The 22,404-nt window shown below is 45.1% G+C and overlaps 1 protein-coding gene across 1 annotated transcript in view; it reads left to right on the top strand.

Moving 5' to 3' along the window:
- The window catches only part of CLASP1 (cytoplasmic linker associated protein 1), a 267,853-nt gene that overhangs the window by 141,967 nt on the left and 103,482 nt on the right, over positions 1–22,404 (top strand). Inside the window, exons 9-16 of the mRNA XM_060016946.1 lie at positions 6,351–6,503; positions 9,834–9,907; positions 11,467–11,559; positions 12,757–12,902; positions 13,773–13,908; positions 14,948–15,018; positions 19,290–19,349; positions 21,027–21,104. Of these exons, the coding sequence (XP_059872929.1) occupies positions 6,351–6,503; positions 9,834–9,907; positions 11,467–11,559; positions 12,757–12,902; positions 13,773–13,908; positions 14,948–15,018; positions 19,290–19,349; positions 21,027–21,104 (811 nt within the window). The remainder of the gene's footprint in view (positions 1–6,350; positions 6,504–9,833; positions 9,908–11,466; positions 11,560–12,756; positions 12,903–13,772; positions 13,909–14,947; positions 15,019–19,289; positions 19,350–21,026; positions 21,105–22,404) is intronic.

Raw genomic sequence — 22,404 nt, 5'->3', positions numbered from 1 at the left:
TATCTAATGAAGCCTTATACATTTTTAAAAGCAGTAAAAGCTTCTGAAAAAGATACGTGAAGGATGGTTTGCATCCATTCACAAGTTTTGACTTCTTTCCTGCGGACTGCCAGAGTTAAGTATCTGATTGCCCTACTGTGTGTTGGCCCAGGCTCTGTGGTAGGTGTGAGGGATTCCAGAAGAATGTGTCTGCTCCAGGGACAGAGAGACAGAACAGATCTGCACACAGCTCATCACAGGGGGAGTCGGAGTAAAAGGCAAGACGTTTATGGCTGTGCAGCCCAGAGCAGGACAGAGCCGGGGAGGCTCGCAGAGGACGGTGTGTTCAGGATTACACAGGAGTGTGTTTGGTGTATGGGGCCGTCAGCCATGGCTTAGAGCTGTGACAGATCAAGACAAGATATTCGGGGATATTTACGGAAAGCAGCCTGCCTTTGGGCTTATTATCGTGTCTCCGTGCAGCCTTCTCTTGGGATTGCTAATTATGCTCCAGTTACTAGGCTGCCACATTTCTCATTCCCTTGGAGGAGAATTTCAGTAACAGGGAGTGGGCGAAGCTGAAAGCCTGTTGGGGTATCAGCTTCCACAAAGTGACCCTGACACAGGGAGTTAGTTGTCTTTATAAAGAGAACGAACGAGGAACTTTCTCCCCGTTGGACCTGCGTGGGTCACGGCCTGCCTCAGGGGAAAAAAGAGGAAAAGCTTGGAGGTTTAGGTTCCGGCCTCCCTGGCAGATGGACAACGGGACAGACACCTCCTCGTAGTTTCTGTGACATTTTGTTCGTCCTCATAGATGAGTGTATACATTTTCTAAACGGACAATATGATCCAAAACTTGTAATTCCAAGTTCTAAACACGAAACTTGAAGTCAGTCTTTAGACTGATATGTTTTTCTGCCACTCCTGGACCTGAACCTCCAGTCACAGTGCCGTGCTATGGTCTGTGTGGTGACTTTTGACCTAGAGTCTGTGTGTGGCTTGTTGCTCTGTATCACCCCCGATCCAGCCTGGTTACAGCTCAGTCCTGAGGCTGCCGGGGCTCTGCCGGCCCTTCCTTAGGGGGTTCAGAATGTGGGTCAGTTCAGGCCGATGGAGGGACTGCTTCTGCCCCGGCCTGTGCCGGCCCTGGCCGCTCGCCAGCCTCTGTCCAGCATCTGGACCACAGTTGAGGACTTCAGCACAAGTTCACAGACTTACTCAGCCTTGAGAACTAGGCTGGTTTGCTGCTAAGTCCACGAATGACTGTGTGTGCTCTCTGGACTTTTAATTTTTTCAAAAGGTTCTCTTCTGTGTTTTAAAATCTCTATTGTATCAACAGTTCTTTGGGGCATGCTGTTTTACTGCTGTTTTTCACTTCACGATAACTGCCTGCTAATTGGGTTACCAGGAGTGGGGTGATTGAGAGTTGGATGAAAATTAGCGTCACACTGTAGAAGTTTCACGCGTTATTTTTAAATGTCTTGTCCCAATGCTGTAAAAGGGGGAATGGAACTGGGGTGATTTTTAAGAGATTAAAGGAACCGAAGGCGCCAATGAGCTTATGCCAGGTTTCTACCCCAGGCTGTCACATGAGAGAAGTGACCCTCAGAATGACGGTCTTTGCAGTGGTGCCAGGAGATAGAATTAATTATTTCTTTGGGCTCAGGGAGAACCGATCCTTCTCTAAGAACGTTTTCTGTGTAACAGATGTTTTCTTAATGTGTGAAAAGTTTTAAGTTGATGTAATAGCAAAAGCTTGCATAGCTAAAAATATTCATTCTCACACATGTGTTTGCCTTGGTTAAAGCTCTAGAAAAAGAGGCTGTATTCTAACAGATGTCTGCTTAGCTGAAAAGCCTAAAGAAAATGGGAATTTAAGTGACTCGTAGAGTTCAGTATGGATTGATTTAGTTGAAAGATACTGGAACATATTAGACCCAGAGACCACGAGACCCCTCACCCTGGACTGGCTCCCGAGTGTGTCTCCTCTGTGACCGAGTGCGGTGGCAAACACAGCTCATTTGTCCGGGTCGGGAACGGCACCTGCTACATAGAGAAATTTAACCCCGGTTAACTGAAGCTGGGTACCTTTCTGAGAGCCTAACCCCCTTTTGGATTTGATTTTAATTTCTGGGTGTCCCAAAAGCTGGGAACCAGAGGGCAAACTTATTTTTAGACGGTGTGTTAGTTTTCAAATAATAGGCTCAATTGACCTTTATCCTCCAAACACCCCTCTGGGCAAATGTAACCTGGTAAATGACTACACCCTCGTTCCTGTTCCCCTGAATTTCTAACTCAGATAGAAAAGGTGAATTACTTTCTCTGTTAGCACATGGATCCCATGAACAATCATGTAATCTTGCTGGTGCAGCGTCGTGGTGATGGGCACGCGGTACTGCGCTTTTAGGTTGGGACACGTGATTTGACCCCTGCACTGGGTTCTAAGCCTTGTGAGTTCGGGGTGTTTTCTATGTGCGTGTTTGCTTTTTATAGTTTCTGTTTAGCTGTCGGGCTTTCAACTGTCACTTTTCATTCACATCACTGTGCTTAACTCCTGTGTTCCATCCCCCTTTCTCGCTATTTCTATATTTAGTTGCTTCTAATCTGTTTAGAAAATTCAATAAGTAAGCCCGTTAGATTTGTTTCCAAAGGGGAAGTAAAGAGGCTGAGTCGGGACTGTTGGAGCTCAGTTTTAAAAAACCTCCCACTGGCTGCCTTTCCCCCTTCCCTTCCTTGGGGGCCGTTTCCACGCCGACACTGGTGATGAAGCAGCTGCGTCCTCGGTGCAGCGGACGTAATGTGGCGTCTGCAGTGAACGTGGACAAGTTGTGATTAACTTTTAAAACTACAGGCTCTTTGAGGACGAATCTGAACCGCTTCCATTCTCTTCATACTTGCCCAGTTTTCTGTGTGGCATCCCTTACAGCAACATATATCCTAACCGCCTGGATATCCACATGCCGACATAGATGCTTTCTCTGGCCGTGAGGTTATCCTCCTGTAACATGAGAATATAAAAAGAATGGGGACCAAATGTTGAGTATTTTATTTCTGCCTTAAATAATCAGTTATCTTTTACAGTAGTTACAATACGAGAAGAAAGTCTTATATTTATCCACATATTTACTATCACCAGTGATCTTCATTTCTTAATGTAATTCCAAGTTTCCATTTGTTTTCATTTTCCTTTTGCCCGAAGATCTTCAGCATTCCCTGGAGTGCTGGTCTGCTGGTGATAAATTCTGGTCTTGTTTGTCTGAATAAGTTTTAATTCAGCCTCTGTTCTTAGAAGATATTTTTGCTGGATGTAGAATTCTAGGTTAATACTCCTTTCACCATTTTCATTCCGCTGTCTTCTGGCACACATGGTTTCTGTTGAAAGCTGTTGTCATTTTGTTCCTCAGTATCTAATGTGTCTTTTTCCCTCTGGCTTCTGCTGGCAGTGCAATTTCACGTGTGTCAGACTGCTGGGTATCATCCTACAGATCTCTGAGACTATTCCTCTTATTTCTTTTCTTCTTCAGGCTCTTCTTTTTTTTGTCTCTATGCTTAATTTGGGTTAAATTTTATTGCTGTGTGTTTAAAATCTCTCATTTCCCCCTTCTTTTGCCGTGTCTAATCTGCTTTGAATCCCATTTCAACGATATTTTCATTTCAGCTACTGTGTTTTTTTAATTTCTAGAAGTTCCATTTGGTCCTTTTAAAACACCTTCCTTTTCTCTCATTATGTCTGTGAGTTCCTTTACTCCTTGACCACAGGTGTAGCAGTTTTAATGTTCCCGTCTGCAGGTTCCATCATCTCTGTCATTTCCTAGTGGGTCCTTATTTTTTGACGTTTTTCTCTCCTGATTATGAGCCACATTTCGCTGCTTCTCATCTGTTTATGAAGTTTTGCTTAGATGTTGTGTGTTGTGACTGTTACGTTGTTGAGCGTCTGCGTTTTGTCATAGTCCTTTAAAAGAATGTCATGCTTTGTTTGGCAAAGCAGTTGAGTTACTTGCAGATCTGTCTACTGTCCTTGAGACCTGGCCCCACTACTAGGCTTGCTCTCTCTGGGGTCTCTACTGAATGCCTCCAGTGAGTCACCGAGAGCACCCCAGCTCTGGTGCTCGAGCATCTTCCTACTTTGTGTGGACTTTGGGGTTGTTCAGTTTACAGTCTCCTGGCCATTTTTTGCCCTCCCTTAGGGCATCTCACTCACGCGGCGTGGCCCAGAGCTTAAGGCATGCCTGGAGCTCTCTTTCAGTGTGGCTCTCTCTTTCCCAGCACTCGGCCCTGCCTCTCCCAGCTACCTGCCCCCCCTGGAGTCTGGTCTTCATTTTCTCCACTTAGCAAGGCTGTCAGGCTCCCTGGCCTGGGTGGCCTGGGAATTGTCTCCAGGCAGGAACTTGGGGGTGATTGTAGAGCTCACCTTGTTTGTTTCCCTTCTCTGAGGCATCTCAGCTCTGCACTGCCTGTTGTCCTGTCTGAAAGTAGTAGTTTTACATATTCTGTCTGGTTTCTCTTAAGAGGTTAGGTCCTTGCTAATGCATCATTGCTGCAAGTGGAAATTCCAGGAATTCCAGTGAAATCGGCCCATTGAAAATAATTCTCAATAACAACGCATTTCTACATGGCTTGCCTGCCTGTGTTAGAAAGACAAAGCTAAACACAATTTACATGCGTTTTTGAGTGAAGCATAGTCGTGGTCGTGTCCCCCACTCACTATTAACCTTCCCCACAGCCCGGGGCTGTCACTGTTCTCAGTGGAGTAATGACACAGCCCCGCAGCGTGGCCGTGTCACGACAGCGGTCCACATGCTCTCGGGGCTCCTGTCAGTGCCCAGTGGGTGACCTCGTCCTGTACTTCAGACCAAGTTTTACTCTTGCAGCGGCCTTGTCAGTGTGCTCTACAGTGTAAGAATCACTTCTGAATCCACGTGGGAAGTCTGTGCTAGTGGACCACTGGACGCCTGAATCAGCAAGACCTTGCTGTATGGATTACAGCACAGCTTGCCCAGGCGATGGGGAATGTAAAGGCGTGTTGAGGGAAGCTGTTTGCACAGGGATCTGCATTTGTGAGGATATGGTTCCTCCCTCCCTGACTGTTGAATAAAAGAAGCCCTGTGATTTGAAGGGGATTGTTGGTGAGGTGTAAGGAACGTTAGGGTCCTGAGTAGACACAAGACTTGGCTGTTGATAGTTCAGCTGAGAAGCAACTAGAGCAAGAAAAACAGGTTATTTGTATCTGTTTTTTGGTCAGCAATTATTTACTTCAGACTTTCTGGTAAAAATCTAATGCCCGTTTTCAGAAATCATGAATATTGCCGGCTATGGACGTCAGTTTTCTTTTTTTGTTTTTGATGACTCCTAAGTTCTTTGTTTAGCCCCCTGAATGACCCACACGTGCTCTGTATCGGGAGAGCTTTAATTTTTGTGCCATCAGAATGCTGTTCATAAGTATGTTCATTTTTATAAGCCCAAAGATGGTTTTCTTTTTTAAAATTTTAAATACAACTTGAGGAATATTGGTTGGATTTCCTGCTGTTTAGAACATTTAGAAGTTAATGAACTTATGAAAAAATGCTCAACTTCACTATGAGAGGAATGCAACAGTAAAGAAGAGGCTTGCTTTTTTTTTTTTTTTTTTTTTAATATTCAGCATTGGCAAGGGTGTGGCAAGATAGGCCCTTCTTTGAATTTCCAGGAAAAGTATGTATTTATATGAGGTTTCTGAAAATAAGGTTGGCTGTACCCATCAAAAACTTTATTATACTCTTTGACCCAGTAATCCTTCTTCCAGGAATTTTTTTTTCCTTAAAATTATTAGAAGTTCAAACAAAGATGCAAGTAGAAAGGTATCTGTTGCAATATTATTTCTAATGGTAAGTTATTAGAATCACCCTAAATGTCTAACAATGAAAGTATTTTTCATTTGTGCCATTTTCCAGTTGCAAAGTACCATGGAACCGTGAAAATGGTGTTTATGAAGAATGTTTCATCATGTGGTAAAATGGACGTATTTGAAATACACAGTATCCAAAAACGAAATATATTTAATGTTAACTATTAAAAAAATGCATGAGAGGATGGTCGTAAATATGTCAAATTGTTAAAGTATGCTCCTAGGTGGTAGTTTTATGAGAGGTTATTTTCTTCTTTATGGTTTTCCAGAATTGGGGTGGAGAGCATTCCAGATGTGTGAAAGCAAACAGGATGTTTGTAGCTGCATTCTGGACTCAGCTAAGGCTTTTTTCTAGACCTGGATGGGCACCTCAGGTTCCAAAAGAGTTGGCAAGCCATTCATCTCTAAGACTAGTTGCTGTTTTCAGTTCAGGTGAAAAAGTGCTTAAAAATGAAAACAAAAAATGATGTCTGTGCTTATTCTTCAGATAAAAATTTTGATGATGAGGATTCTGTGGATGGTAATAGGCCTTCTTCTGCCAGCTCTACGTCATCCAAAGCTCCAGCAAGCTCCCGCAGAAACGTTGGAATGGGGACTACCCGCAGGCTCGGCTCATCCACCCTTGGATCCAAGTCTTCAGGTAGGACCGAGCCCAGTGTGGTACCGCGGGGTCAGCTCTGCCGACGTTTAAAACCAGACGTGCGTTGATACTTGCCTTGTGCGTCCTTAAGAGGTGAAGTAATCCTGTTGGCAGTACACTTCCACTGGCTCTTCTTGAATTAAATTAGTTCTCTGCTGTGGATGCTGATAAGCTGGTAGGCTGTAAGTCTGAGCTGCTGTGTTGCCACATTTGCTGAGGCAGAGCCTCTGGGCGCGTGAACCCAATACAGAGTAGAGCGTGTGGTACCCTGATGGCCTCGGGCTCCAGCCATGCCTGACACTACCAGGGGGCCTTTCAGCCAGTTGCTGTGTATCAAGACGAGACTGTCCGGGCTTCCCTGGTGGCGCAGTGGTTAAGAATCCGCCTGCCAGTGCAGGGGACACGGGTTCGAGCTCTGGTCCGGGAAGATCCCACATGGCACGGAGCAGCTAAGCCCGAGCGCCACAACTGCTGAGCCTGCGCTCTAGAGTCCACGAACCATAACTGCTGAAGCCCACGAGCCACAACTACTGAGCCCGCACGCCCAGAGCCCGTGCTCCGCAACAAGAGAAGCCACCGCCACGAGAGGCCCGTGCACCGTAACAAAGAGTAGCCCCTGCTCACCGCAACTAGAGAAAGCCAGCGCGCAGCAGCAGAGACCCAACACAGCCAAAAATAAATAAATAAAATTTAAAAAAAAGAAAAGACTGAGACTGTCCGGAAGTCAGATTGTACCTTATGTCTTTAAAATGTATTTTGTTGCTGTAGGGATGCCGAATTAGTGAATGGTAAGGATTTAGCTCCCTGAGGCTTTGAACATTGATTTGTAAGGATTTCTTCCCTAATCCCCCTGCTATCCCATCCCCCAATTTAGGCAGTTTTGAGTCCTTGTTATAGACAGGTTTCATTTGGCTGTCACATTTTAAATTTACATGCAAATTACCTACTTTAAAAAAAAATGCTATTGAAGTATAGTTGATTTACTATAGTTGTGTAAATTTTTTACCTCCAAAAAACTCACATAGCTGCTGCTCTTAGAACCGCGCTTACTGTCAGCAGTGGGCTCTTGGCTCAGCCAGCTGAGCTGAGGTAAAGCCGAAGTGAGGACCCGCGTTAGGACGCCACCTCCTCCTGCTGGCCTTTCTTGCTCTCTGCAGCAGCCCCGGGCGGCGTGTCCTGACTCAGCGGCTCAGCGCCCGCCCTCGTAGCCTCTGCACAGCGTCTCTGCACAGCGGGAGCTGTGCTGGCGGCAGAGGGAAGAGCTGGGCTCGTTTCTTACGTTTGTGTTGCTCTTCCTAGTTCTTTCTAATCCTTTACTTTTTGGTTCCTTAAAAATTTGTTGTTGTTGTTGTTAAAGAGCTTAAATTCATACAACATGAAATCAACCATTTTAAAGGTAACGATTCAGTGGCATTTATTATCTTCACAGTGTTGAGCAACCACCACCTCTGCCTGGTTGCAACACAGTTTCATCCCTCAAAAGAAGACCCTATCCCCTTTAAACAGTTCCTCCCCGTTCCTTCCTTCCCCAGCCCATGTTTTGTCTTTAGGCATTTAGCTATCTAGAAATTTCATAGAAATGGAGGCATCCAATATGCAGTCTCCTGTGTCTGGCTCCTTTCCCTTGTCATAATGTTTTTGAGGTTCATCTCTGTTGGAGCATGTATCAGTACTTTTTTTTAAAAAAAAATTAATTTTTGTCTGCGTTGGGTCTTCGTTGCTGCGCACGGGCTTTCTCTAGTTGCGGCGAGCGGGGGTTACTCTTCATTGCGGTGCGCGGGCTTCTGATTGCAGTGGCTTCTCTTGATGCGCAGCACGGACTCTAGGCGTGCGGGCTCAGTAGTTGTGGCTCGTGGGCTCTAGAGCGCAGGGTCAGTAGTTGTGGTGCACGGGCTTCGTTGCTTCACGGCATGTGGGATCTTCCCGGACCAGGGCTCGAGCCTGTGTCTCCTGCATTGGCAGGCGGATTCTTAACCGCTGCGCCACCAGGGAAGCCCTGAACAATCTTCCTAATGTGTTTTCTTGATCCGTTTTTGAGTAGCATCCATTCCATAGACGAGGCTTAGAAATTTTCTGTGTCATCAGACCACTTCTTTTCCTTCCCTTCCCTCACCGTTCCCCTTGCACACACCCGACCTGTGTAGATTGTGCAGAGGTACCAACCCTGTCTTCCCCTCAGACCTGATCCTGTCCTTTTCCGTTTCGTCTAACGCCATAGTCGTGAGTTTCCCTGTTGGCTCCCCATCAGATGCCTCGGGCCCAGGGACTGTGCTTGGCCCACGAGTCCTCTTCGGTATGTGGTGCCAGGCCTCACACAGAGGAGCGCTCAGCTCAGCACCCATCTGCTCGGTGGGACGCAGTCCTAACCTAAAGCAGACACAGGGCACCACTCACAGTGTGTTACTGCTGTCTGTGTGTAGTTTGCTTGTGAATGCAGAGTAATAGTCATCAAGAGTGATGACACGTATTTACCACTGTAACGAGTTGTCTTTAAAGCCCTTTCTGTCTAGGTGGTCCATGAGCACCTCAAACTCCAGATAACTTGTCTGGTAAGAAGCTCTAGAAAAGCACTTGGACTAATCAATATAAATCATTAATGAGGGTTACAGGGATGACTGTAGATAACCATTTGGAAACCTTTATTATGAAGAAAAAACATCTGATAAAATGTCACATGATTTTCATACGTGAAGTGACGCTTATATTAGCAAACAGAAAAAGCTTCCTCCCAAATGATAGCAATTATAACAACTTTTAAGTAACGGAGTATCTTACAGCAACTTCGTGGGGTCAACTTGCAACTGACATGTACATGAAAAATTGACAGTTATCATGAGTTAAAGGAAATGAAAATGTTTTTTTCCTTTTTTCTTTCGAAATAATGTTTGGAGACCAATATGAAGTTGAGATGAAACTGTTAAATTCTTTAGAACTTATTTGAATGTTTCACAGAATTGCTAGATTCCTAACAATGACGTAATTTCATTTATTCCCTGAAGAATTAAAATTTCTATTATATGTTTATTTGGAATCTTTGAAAAGACTTATACATTAATACAGTATAAACCATCTAAATCCTTTAACGGCTAGACTGGCCCTCCTTAAGCAAGTAGTGTCTTTAAATGGTTTTAAGCTAACATACGTTACACTGTAAAATTACTATACTTTATCTGAATATTGAAAGTCTATAATGCTTGTCAATGCCACAAAAACTCTAAACTTAAGACTTAAAACATAGTTACAAATCTTCCAAAATATAATTTTGATTTTGTATCTTCAGACTCCTCCGATGCACACTGTTTACATTTCAAAAATTGATCTTTTTTATAGCTGCAAAAGAGGGAGCTGGTGCTGTTGATGAAGAGGACTTTATTAAAGCATTTGATGATGTGCCTGTAGTCCAGGTGAGTGAAGATGTTTCGTTTGGTTAAAAACAAGGATGGGCTTATGCTTCAAGTTTCACTTTTCAAGTGTGCGACGTGCGGAGTTTCTTACTAGGTAGGGTAATTCTGACTGTCAAGCCCACAGGAGATCTGAGGTTGCAGACCAGGAAAAGAAGAGCGAAAGTCACGGCCCAGGATGACCTTTCAGTAAGAACTGAGAGAAGTAGCTTGCTCCTGCAGTGAGTGTGTGGGTTAGGTCACCTAAAAGAGGGGGAAATGAGGGATTAGGTTAGAAGAGAGAACAAGGAAGCATGCTTATGTAGGGATTTTCCTCAGAAAGAAAAGTTTGTAAAGTTGAAGAATTTGGGTGTCTGAAAACTACAAAAAATGGTTTCATAAAATCTTAGTTTATTCCATCTTGATGCTCCCCTTAAGTACCACCTAACAGATGCGGCACAGTTGATTGACAGAAGCTGGGGTACAGCCACACTTTTCAGACTGCTTTGTGCCTCAGCACTGTCTCTCGTTGATCGGGGCTTGTGCTACATCAGGTGTCCGTGCTCTGGATTCCTACAGCGCTTAGTGTCTGTGTGACTCCCTTGTCACCTGCTGCTTCGTTGCCGTGTGTGTGTATAAAGCAGGTAACAGGTGTTTTAGGCTCAGGACCATCCTTACGTCCTTGACCTTCCCAGCATGCCTCACTCTTGGTTGTTTTTGGTTCCCCCCCCCTCACCATCTTATGAGTAATATGTGAGGATAAATGAGAGAGCAGACCTGAAAGTATTTAAAGTTGCAAGTACAGACGTACTTGCTGTGTTGCGCTTCGCTTTGTTGTGCTTCACGGATACTGCAGTTTTACAGACTGAAGGTCCGTGGCCACCCTGCGTCGAGCACGTCTGTTGGTGCCCTTTTTCCAGCGGCATTTGCTCACCTCGTGTCTCTGTGTCACATTTTGGTAATTCTCACAATATTTCAAACCCTCCATCAGCAAAAAGATTACAGTTCACTGAAGACTCAGAGGATGGTAGCATATTTTAGCAAGAAAGTATTTTTAAATTAAGGTATGCACACTTTTTTTTTTTTTAAGACATCATGCTATTGCACAGTTAATAGACTACAGTCTAGGAGACCAAAAGAATTCGTGTGACTTGCTTCATTGCGGTATTCACTTTATGACAGGGGTCTGGAAGCGACCCGGCAGTGTCTCCGAGGTCTGCCTGTATAATGTGGTGTTACAAAAAACGCTAAGAGTAATCAATGACTTGTGCATCACTGCCAGTTCCCCAGTGGGCTTTCTTCTCTTTTGTACATGAAATTATCTGTTAACTTATAGTAAAGCCATATTTGAGGCAAGGTTATCCATACGTGGGCATCGGATCTAGTCGGTATGCATTCAGAGCAGGAAAGAAGCTCAATCTAAGACAAACTTGACTAGATGTTATCTTGAAGGCCCTTCTGAAAAATGAAATAATTTCTTTTACTGGGCTCACTAAGTGCCCTTGACTTCAGGTAATTAAGGAATAATCTTTGTTTATTCTGTAAATTTTCTCCTATTGATTGTAAATTAATTTTGCTTACAGATTTACTCCAGCCGAGACCTTGAGGAGTCCATAAACAAGATTAGGGAAATATTATCTGATGACAAGCATGATTGGGAGCAAAGAGTAACCGCTGTAAGCCACTGACTGTGTGATTACATTTGCATTCGATATTTACACGGTCTGAATACTTTGTTATGAAACTGGGGTGCAGCTCTGATGAATTTTAAGTAGTAAATATTTTAAATATAAGCTTCCATATTTACACGTCGCCTTTTTAGTAGATTACTTCACTTCTGTTCTTCAAACATGCCAGCTTCTATCTTCTTGTGTATCCTGTACTTCTAGCAGAGACCTACCTGTGGTACGACCGCCGCTCCTACGACCTCAGTAAAGATGTAGTTCTGTGACCATTGGCCAGGAGAGCGGCTTTTTAGTGACATTTTCAGTGTGTGTCTCTCTATCCCTTGCTTTCTTCACAGCACTTCTGCTCCCTCTGTTTTTAAAAGTGGATTAATGGGGCTTCCCTGGTGGTGCAGTGGTTGAGAGTCCACCTGCCGATGCAGGGGACACGGGTTCGTGCCCCAGTCCGGGAAGATCCCACATGCTGCGGAGCGGCTGGGCCCGTGAGCCATGGCCGCTGAGCCTGCGCGTCCGGAGCCTGTGCTCCGCAACGGGAGAGGCCACAGCAGTGAGAGGCCCGCGTACCGCAAAAAAAAAAAAAAGTGGATTAATGAAAAGAAGTGGGCCGAGCATCAAAGTGCAGGGGCATTATGTGAAGGCGTGTCTTTTCTGAGGAGAGCGATCATGCGTTGGTTGTCTGGCAGGAAGAGGGCTGGGAACACTGCTGTGTGTCTGTTTTGGATGCACACTGGCCCTTTAGTAAAGACGCAGTGGCGCGTACTGTGCAAAGGCTGTAGCGTCGCTTCTTCCTATGATTCACTGAGTGAATGGCGGTTGGAGTGGGGTGCGGGGGAAGGTGAGCTCAGGGAAGGAGCTTTTACAGGCTACTCTATCCTTAGTTACTTATCCTTAGTTACTCTATCCTTAGCATCACAGCATGTGTAAGCCACTAAACTGTTTCCCATTAAAAAGTACGCTTTACAGAAGAATTGTAATCCATTTATCACAGACACTAATTTTAAAAATTACTAGTTCTTATTTATGATACCTAGATATATCAGCAACTATTTAGTTGGCTGAATTCTTTTTGGAAAACTCTGTATCATTTAACTTTGAGATTGATCTCTAATATTTGATGGCGTCTGTTGTTCTGTATATTCTGTTCTAAGAATTGTTTTGTCTGTCTCTTCGTTTTCTCCACCCCCTTAGCTAAAAAAGATTAGATCTTTACTTTTGGCTGGTGCTGCTGAGTATGATAACTTCTTCCAACATTTGCGTCTTTTGGACGGAGCCTTTAAACTATCGGCTAAGGATCTGCGCTCTCAGGTAGTGCGGGAGGCTTGTATCACCTTGGGGTAAGGATTGCGATGCTCCCGATTCTCACATCATAAAATAGCCTCATGACGGTGCTTCAGAGATGGTTCATTGAATACGCCCACTGGGTTTCTTTCACGGAACTTTCAACTGGTCTCCAAGACCCATTCCAGTTACGCTTCTGTTAACACTTTTACAATAGTTCCTGACCAGTTATGTTAAGTCTGACAGATTTTAAATTTTATTCAGTGACTTAGCTCTGAAGCCTCTATTTTAAACCTGAAGCAGTTATTAATAATATGAAAAAATGAAATTTTGTAAACTGTTTTCCTCAGCTTTTTCACTGATTTTGCTGGCAGGTGGTAGCATGATTATTAGAATGTTTGTTTCTAGACGAGCACTGTAGCTATAAGGTTAAAGGCATGTACTGCGGGGACATTTTTTTTTATCCTCACTAAACCTGTATCAGTATCTAAAACTTCTGTCTTAGAAAATATGTTAGAATATCAGAGCAGCAGCAATAGTAAGGTGGCTTTGCAGCTGTTTAAAGTTTTGACCTGAGACACTGAAGTGTGAATGTTGTATGTTAAAAATAAAGAAAAAAAGGGGGTGAAAGAGCTTTTTCATATTTGTGTTTTATCAGTATATGACTGACTTGTTTTTTGCTATTTTAAGAGTCATTAGTTGGAAGTGATTTATTTATTTAAAAAAAAATAGCAAACTCTTGGGCTAGTGGCTATTTGCGAAGTCCTCTATATGCACATTGGAAGTATTTGTAGAGTATTTTACTTAGACCTTTGTCCTTTATCCTTAGATAACTTTACATGAAGGCTCTAAAATGTTAAGAGGGTTATGTGCTACACTGTTGGAAAGAACTATGACTTCAGTTCAGTGTTCATTTCTGGTTATAGGCATCTGTCATCAGTGCTGGGGAACAAGTTTGACCATGGAGCTGAAGCCATTATGCCAACGATCTTTAATTTAATTCCGAACAGTGCCAAAATTATGGCCACCTCTGGTGTTGTAGCTGTTAGGTTAATCATTCGGGTGAGTATGTTTTGGGGCCGTACATAGACTAAGCAAGTGGTAAATATTGCTGGTTGATAAGCACTTATCAGAGACATTTTTCATTTGAGTGATTATGTACATGGAATAATACCGTACGTACAACACTGGCCTTTTTACCCCACGTAACTATCGCACATGAGCCTTTTACGTTCCCTAGCGTGAACTGTGGGTGTGATGTATAGTTACTGAGGTGTTGCTCATCCACCGTCATTGGTTTTAGACATTTGAACACGGGTGTCTGCTTCTGAGTTTATACTCTGTTCTTTATGTGTCCGGGTATCACTTCTGTTCTTCTCTCCCCAGCTGTTCCATTTTAGGTATTTGTGCTTGTGGTTTTGTTATTCGCCTGACATTTTATTTAAATAATTGTACATAAGCCCAGAAACAAAATGTTATCTTCAGTTAAGTTTTCAAAACACTCATTTACTTAAATCCAAGTCATTAGCCAAGTAATTTACGTGCAGATTTTCAGTAAAACCTAATGGTTCACAAAGGCTTAATAAGTTCTGCGCATCACCTTCTCCCCACTGTCAAGTCCCTTTTCCCCAGAGGCAACCCTTGAAACTGGGTCTTGATGTTAACTGAAATCTATCCAGAATATTCGTGATTACTGTGGGTTGCTTACTTCATATTATTTGTAGTTCTTACTGTTTGCACTGCCTACTTCAGGTATTAAACCAAAAGCCGTTATCAGACATTTCTGTTGAAATAGTATTAAACTGTATTGGCCTGCTGACTGCTTTTTACTCATTCAGATCTCTACTGCTCAGGTAATTTAGACTTCATACCAGTGATTTGTTTTGATTTTAGACTGACTGACTTGTCATCACATTGCCTGTTTTGGCTCTGTAAATTCTGTCATGCCCTTTGGCAATATCCAGTGAAAGTCTTTCTCCTTTTTAAACTCAGTGAAATTCTAATCTGAATATGCAGGTGCTTTAGGTAGGTTAGTAAAGAAGTGGTTGTCTTAGCTCTGCATTTTCAAATGTTCGCCTCTGTTTTTTGTTCTTTTCCGCAGCACACACACATCCCTAGGCTAATACCCATCATAACAAGCAACTGTACCTCCAAGTCTGTCGCCGTTAGAAGGTAAGTTTTTAAAGAATTTTTCTCATTAGTTTTGAATTGTTTAAAAACCGAAACAAATTTCAAATTTACCTCCATGCAAAAAACTTTATGTTTGAAATGGTTAATATGATTTACGATTGCCGTGACAGATGCCTTTGGGCTGAAGGCTCACGATCTCAGTTGTCTGGAAAGCTAATTTGGAAGGCCTGTTACTTCGGTCTGTGTGTGTAGTGTGAGAGCGAGTGTGTGTGTGGGTTATGTGGGAGGGGCGGGGGGGAGGGGGAGTGTACCCCCTGCGCATTTTCTTCCTGCGATGGTGCCTCTGCCTCTGTCATTGGTCTGCCCCATTCCCCGAGTGAAGGCCATGGCTGCCCGCCTGGAAGAAACATTGTGAAGATCAGCGGCTGTTCTTTATATTAACATAGATACGCGGGAGGCGTGTGTTGTTTGCGGCTTCTGATGTGACTCCTGGCGCTCTGAATCCTGACCTTGCTTGTGCTGCTGTCACAGTGACTGCACGTCGCTCCTCAGATTTATCACCACAGCCTAGAACTGTTAAATGCTAGGGACCGCAGGGTTACCCCCCGAGCTTCTTACGTTGAGGGGAGGTAGACCCTGAAGGTACAGCCTGGGTGGCCCGCGGGGGCTTTGTCTTGGGTCCTGCCGAGCTGCCCCAGCCCACGTGTGGGATCAGGGCTCTGTGCTTCCAGCTCGGATCTGTGGGTCTGGACTGGTGACTCAGAGGCTTTCGAGTCCTAAAATCTGTGGACCCTCTTCCCAGGAAAGTGTAGATACACAGACGTTTTGTGTAGGTTTTCAGAGGATTCATGGACTGAAGCCTTCAGTAGACTAGGTCAGGAGCTTTGTGGGGTAAATGAACGGCCGGCCTGGGCAGCAGGCAGCCTCTCGGCCCCGTTCCTGCGGTTCTGTGTCTTGATCCAGCCCAGGAGAGGGCCCTTCACTCCAAGGCGTCGAGCCCAGCCGCCCCTTGGCCGCCTGCTGTTCCTCTCCTTTCCTGGGCTGTCACGTTGGACCCACCAGGGTTTCACAGGCGGGGGGATCCTTCCAAGCATGATGCGGCCCCCATCGCCGTCGTGTTCCCAGCCACATGGAAGGCAAGGGAGAAAAGAGGGGAATGAGCCAGCTACGTAAAGCCAGGGAGAAAGACGCATTCTCCTTCCACCGAAAAGGCTGACTGTTCCAGCAGCGTGGCTCGGTGGACTGTCGCTGACCCACAGTCCAGCCGCCCTCGGGGGCAGAGCAGCTCCGGGCACCCCCCAACCCCCCAAGGCCAGCGCCTGGCCATCGAGGTGCGGGCTGGTGGGGGACTTCCCACGTGCTGGGGAGAGAGCTGTTCTGCAGGTTCTCAGTCACTTTGGTAGAAGGGGCTTGACGCTTGGTGGAAGCTCAGTGAATGGCAGCCATCCTAAGAATTTTCTGCTGCGGTTATATTGTCACTGTTGATTTGGGTTTCCATGAGCAGTTTGGAAAGCGTGTTTGCTTTGGGCAAGGCAGTTCCTCTGGTGAAGCGACACATCTCTGTGGGGAACGTTACAGGATATTTAGCGTATCAGCCAACTTGGGCTGCTGTAACAGAAATACCGTGCGCAGGGCGGCTTACACGACAGGCGGGTATTTTCTCACCGCTCTGGAGCCGGGAATTCTGAGATCAGGGTCCGGCAGGGCTGGGTTCTAATGGAAGCAGCTTGCAGGTGCAGCTTTCTTGCTGTGTCTTCGCGGCGCTGGGGGCCGGGGAGCGCCCTCCTTAAAGGGCCACTAATCCCGTCAGGCGAGCATCACTCGCAGGAACCCCCGTGAACCCCACTGCTTCCCCAGGGCCCCGTCTCCAAATACCATCATACTGGGGGTTAGGGCGTCAACATAAGAAGCTCAGGCGGTAACACTTCGGTCCCTAGCGTTTAACAGTTCTAGCCTGTGGTGCTGAATTTGAGTAGCGACGTGCAGTCACTGTGACAGCAGACATGCCACCCCCTTCACCGGTTTCCGAGCCGCACACCCAGACTGGCGTTCCTGTGTTTAGTCGGAGCCATGTGTCTTAATGCTGAAAGGAGTACTAGGGACCATCTGGGCCCAGTCCCTCTGCCTTCAGGAAGGAAAAGAGAGCCAGAGGGGGCAGTGTAACCAAGGCAGTGCGCTTTCTGTCCTGTATTCAGCCTGTCGCTAGCTTCACTTCATAGAACTTGTAAGAAATGGATTGCCCAATCTCCCTGCCTTTAAGAAGTGTATAATTTAGTTGGGGAGATTAAAAACAATAATACAAAGCAATGTAAGAGTGAGTTGCAACGTACGTATCGTGGATTTAGGAATTCAGAGGGCAGTGATTAAAACTAGCTGATATATTCCCTAGAAGCCTCCTAGGCAAGTTAAAAAAGACTGAGCTGCCCTATGAATGAGGAGTACGACTCAGTGAAGAAAAGATAGAAGTTCTAACCAGATGTGCTTAAGTAATGCAGAGTGTTTAAATAATGCCAACATCGATGTACTTCTGTATATGATTTTAGCCTTCTAAAAAGTTGAAGACAAAACCTAATTTACATGGGATATTTTCGATGAAATAGATTGTTCTGAAACACATTGAAGACAAGAATTAGCACTAAAGATGGCTGGATTCACTAAGAAATAAGTAAACGTAGACATATGCATACACACATAAAGAGACAAGGGAAGTCCACACCAGGAAATGACATGGACAAAGGGCAGAGGTAGAGTGACCGTGGCCTGGGCTGGGGCAGGGGGGTGGGGGACAGCGGTGGTGAGAAAGGGTGTGGGCAGAGGTCAGTGTCTCTCCTTGGAGAAGATTTGTTTCGCCGACCGCTCCCCCGGCCCCCACTATTAGCAGCAGCCCTGGGACTGAGCTGTGCGACTCCCCTGAGCCCTCTGAAGCCCCTGTGCTCCCGGCACATCACGTGGTAACGGTTCCTTGTCTGTCTTGCTCGGTGGATCGTGTCTCGGTTACCATTGTATGCCTGGCATCTAGCATAGGGGAAGGGTTTATTCAAGATTTACTGAGTGATTAATTGTGTGGATTCTGAGGTTTTGAATTGGGAAGATCATGGGAAAGAAAGTCTGATTGTTAGAGAAAGATTGCCTTCTGATTTATTTCCTTGAGTGGGTTCCTTAAGTCTAATAATATTTATTCCTACAAAGATAGTTATCCTGGAATTTAGAAAAAGGAAATGATGACGAGGTAGGACCCGAAGTGGTGATATAATCCAAAGGAGATGAGACCAGCATTGTTTTTGTGTACAGATCAGACCAAGAAAGATCACAGAAGTGAGAAGAAAGGATGTTGAAAGGTTGCAGAGAGGAAAATGCCAAGTAGCTAGAGAAAAATCTGTTTTAAATACTTGGCAGGAAAATTGGGTAAACACTTTGTTTTCCAGGGTATGTTTTACTTTCTTTGTACAAGGCATTCTTTGGAATTAATGCAAAGACTAATTCCCTGATTCTGTAATGCACTCAGATCTTTTGTGCACCTGTAGCTCCTGTATTAATGTATCATTTGAGGTGGAATAAAAACCAACAACAGTGATACACCCTTTCAGTAAGGTTGCCATGAAGCCCAAGTTTCTGATTTGAAGGGAACTCTCCTGTATCCTGTCCCTATAACTTTGTGATTTTTCTTCTGGACCACCATAGGTGCTTAATTATTTCGATCTGCTTTGGTTTTCAGTCAGTTCTGATTCCATCTTTATGTTCCATTTTTTGAATCATAAAAAAAATAGAAGATGGGACTTCCCTGGTGGTCCAGTGGTTAAGACTCTGCACTTCCAGTGCAGGTGGTACAGGCTTGATCCCTGGTCCAGCAGCTAAGATCCCACATGCCTCGTGGCCAAAAAACCAAAAAAAACCCCATAAAACAGAAGCAACACTGTAACAAATTCAATAAAGGCTTTAAAAATGGTCCACATCCAAAAAAAAAAAATCTTAAAAAAAAAAATAGAAGAGGGTTTCCCTGGTGGCGCAGTGGTTGAGAGTCCGCCTGTCGATGGAGGGGACGTGGGTTCGTGCCCCGGTCCGGGAAGATCCCACATGCCGCGGAGCGGCTAGGCCCGTGAGCCATGGCCGCTGAGCCTGCGCGTCCGGAGCCTGTGCTCCGCAACGGGAGAGGCCACAACAGTGAGAGGCCCGCATACCGTGAAAAAAAAAGAAAAAAATAGAAGAAATTTATCAATTATAAAAAGTAGTGTTGGGTCACTTAAGAAAAAAGCTTTTATTTTCATTAACATACAAATGACTAAGTTACATCTTTTTCTCTTCACAATTTTCAGGCGCTGTTTTGAATTTTTAGATTTACTTTTACAAGAATGGCAGACACATTCACTGGAACGGTGAGCATCTGAGTTGCTGGTTTTCCCTCTGAACTGAATCTTGAGATTTAATATCTCAGCGAGTGGTCCAACCCACTTTTTACAAGAAGTGAAGGAATCCAAGTGTTTATTTGCGTGATTACTGGTGTTATTTCTCCTGATGCTGATGTGAGGAGTGAGCTCCATTGACTGTCACGTTAGCCTTGAGGTGTGACCCGGGGTGCCCCGGGACACTGCACGGCCAGGACTCACTCTGCAGTGGCTCTGATCTGCTGCCTGGCATCCTGTCAGTCCCAACGAGTTAAAAAAGGTTTAAAGCTGCTCTTAGTAGGCGAGGGGTATCTTTGAAAATCCTTAAAGGAATTTCACTCATTTGAAAGTTTTCTTTTTGATCCCTCTGTATCAGAAAGTCAGCAGTTTTCTCTTTATTCAGGCTGGTGTGTGGTAAGTTTCACATCCTCATGATGCAGAATTCTTACAGAAGGTTGCCTCTATTTTGAGGTTCCTTCTTTGCCATTTTTAGTTCCTGTCCATTTTAGGTGCCTGTTATTCTTTCTGAGTTATATTTGGAGCTGATAGATGATGATACTGTGCCACCCGGTTTTTCATGGTGTGTTGTGTAGTTTGTGAAGAACTTTACAACATACTAAACAGGTTACGAGTAGCGGGAGTTTAACACATGAGTACGCCTGGAGTCCAGTTCAGTCCTGCAGTGCTCAGAGACGAAAAAGCCAGGCCTCCCAGAGGTGGAAGTTCATCTGAAAATACTTTGGATCGAGAAGATGGTCACACATTTAAAAAATACTTTCTTGTTCTTTAATCACTTGGGTATTATATCCTCTTTATTTGGTGATAGTTTTGGAATTTAGAGTGGGAAGGTGGAATGAGGGATTGAGCACCGGGGCCAGATGAGCAGGGCAGGAAAACGTGATTGACTCAGATGTGGCCTCATGTGTTTATTCACTTCCGCTCAGCCTTGCCGCTTGGCAGGTTCTCACCAAATGCCTGCTGGGTGAGTGAAGGACTGAGGACTGAGGTGGGGTGCTGGTAAGACTGGTGCCTCGCCTTTGTCCTGTGAAACTCTTCACTCCAGTCATCGCCCTTTTCTTAAAACCGTTCAATATTCAACGAGACAGTTTAACGATTTCTTCTCAGCTAGGGTAGAACGTAACTAAGAGAACACCTGTGTGTAAAACAGAGACATAATTTCATAAAATTGTTCATGTTATGTATGTAGTGGAACTTGAAAAAACATTCTTTAATTACAGAAACGTGATGCAGAGAGTCTCTGCAGTATTAGGATCATTACTAGCCCATTATAATTTCCATGGAAACTTGTTCTGACCATGGAGAAGGAAGGGTTTTGTTGTTTGAGTTCATAAAAGATTGAACTAAGTAAGCATGGCCCAAAATACATCAGCCATTACTTAAAAAAAAAAAAAAAAAGTCCCAGGAGAGTAGGGTTATTAGGTGCTTAGGTGGGGAAGGGGTGGGAATAGGTACTGGGACAGAATCGTGAATGAGTTACCAGGTCTGCGGAGTGTGCTGATTTTCTAGGCTGCATGTTTGTTGACTCTCTGGGCACAAAGGGCCTATACCTTCCACGTTGCCGTTTGGGAGTTATTTCTCAACACCTGTTTGTATCTGCATAAGACCATATATTGATGATTGTTCCCGCTTTGTCTTCCAAACATCCAGACACATATCAGTATTAGCGGAAACAATAAAGAAGGGAATACATGACGCTGATTCGGAAGCACGGATAGAAGCCAGAAAGTAAGTGTTGGCTGAACACCACTCTCCCGATTCACTACTTTCATGTTTCAGGTGTCCTGTCCAGATCGCCTCATGAAAGCTTATTAAGTCACATGGACATGTTTTGTTAATCAGGACCTTTAAATATGACCCAAAAGGCCATTTCAAAATATCTCTCTAGTTTTCTGTTTCGAGGGTTGTTGAGTTGAGTGTCCAGGCCTGAAAGGCTGGTACTATTTGAACATAAAGTGGACTGAGGTAGACACAGAAAGCCCGTTTTTAAATGTATGAGAAATTGCTGCGTGAGCCGGCAAAGCACTTGTCTGCGTGCCCGTGTTGTCTCTCACTCGCTAAGCTCTGTGGGTCCCAGTGGCTTGTTGACTTGCCGTGAAGAATCCCGCTCACGGAGATCCTTTCCCTGGGATCACAGTTCTGCAGGCATCGGCGGGGTGGCGTGCCGGGGCAGTGAGCCCCCCAGGAGGGAGGGGGGCTGATCGCAGACCACAGCTCTCTGTCCCCGCTCGCATTTGGGGCCGTCTGGCCGTCAGGACTGGTTATGCTGCGGTCGTGAGGCTGGGTCTCCACGTGCAGCGCCATCCTGCGGGTGAAGCTGCCATCGTGACCGTAAGTAGCTGAAGCTTGACGCCAAGATGTCCTCCCTCTCGGGCAGCTCAGAGAGAAAAAGAGCTTCCCGTTTTGCCCTGTGGCTGTTTCTCTGCGCTTTCGTAGTCGACCGGCTCTTCTAATTGACACGGGTTAAAGCCAGTCCTTACGTCCTGGAACACTGCGGACTTGCTCGGCTGCACGAGCACACCCTGACCTCGCACTTCCTGCTCCGACTGCTCTCTCAGTTAAGCCGTAGTTCCCTGGTTTCAGAGTGTGTGGAGGACTCCCGCTTGACCCTCAAGTGCTCACTGCAATCTCGTGCTGGGAAGTTCCTACCAAAAGAAGGGACCTGACAAGCCGTGGCTGAAAAGTAAAAACTAGGAGGAGCGGATTTGTGAACGGTCTGCGTACGCTGCTCTTCACCCTCATCTTGTATTTGGTGCCTCCACCCCAGTTTTTTCTTGTCCTTTGATCGTAACACAGTACAGGTTTCAAGTAGCTGTGAGCCTCGTCCTGGTTTTCTTTTGTTCTCGTTACCTAAAGCCGTTTTAAGTACTTGGAACCAGGGAGCGTCACATTGCATTTATAAAAGCGTCCATGACCGAGTTCCCCTCGCGTTCTGGGTGTCGTTCTCGTTGGTTCGGCTCCATCTTCCCTGAGGCTCCCAGTCTTGCGAGTCAGGCTCTTTAATTTCCATTTTATCCATTTCATTAAT

Source organism: Delphinus delphis, chromosome 7 (assembly GCF_949987515.2).
Source record: "Delphinus delphis chromosome 7, mDelDel1.2, whole genome shotgun sequence".
NCBI lineage: Eukaryota > Metazoa > Chordata > Mammalia > Artiodactyla > Delphinidae > Delphinus > Delphinus delphis.
Note: the sequence above shows the minus strand (reverse complement) of the source record. Positions and strands in the feature narration are given on the sequence as shown.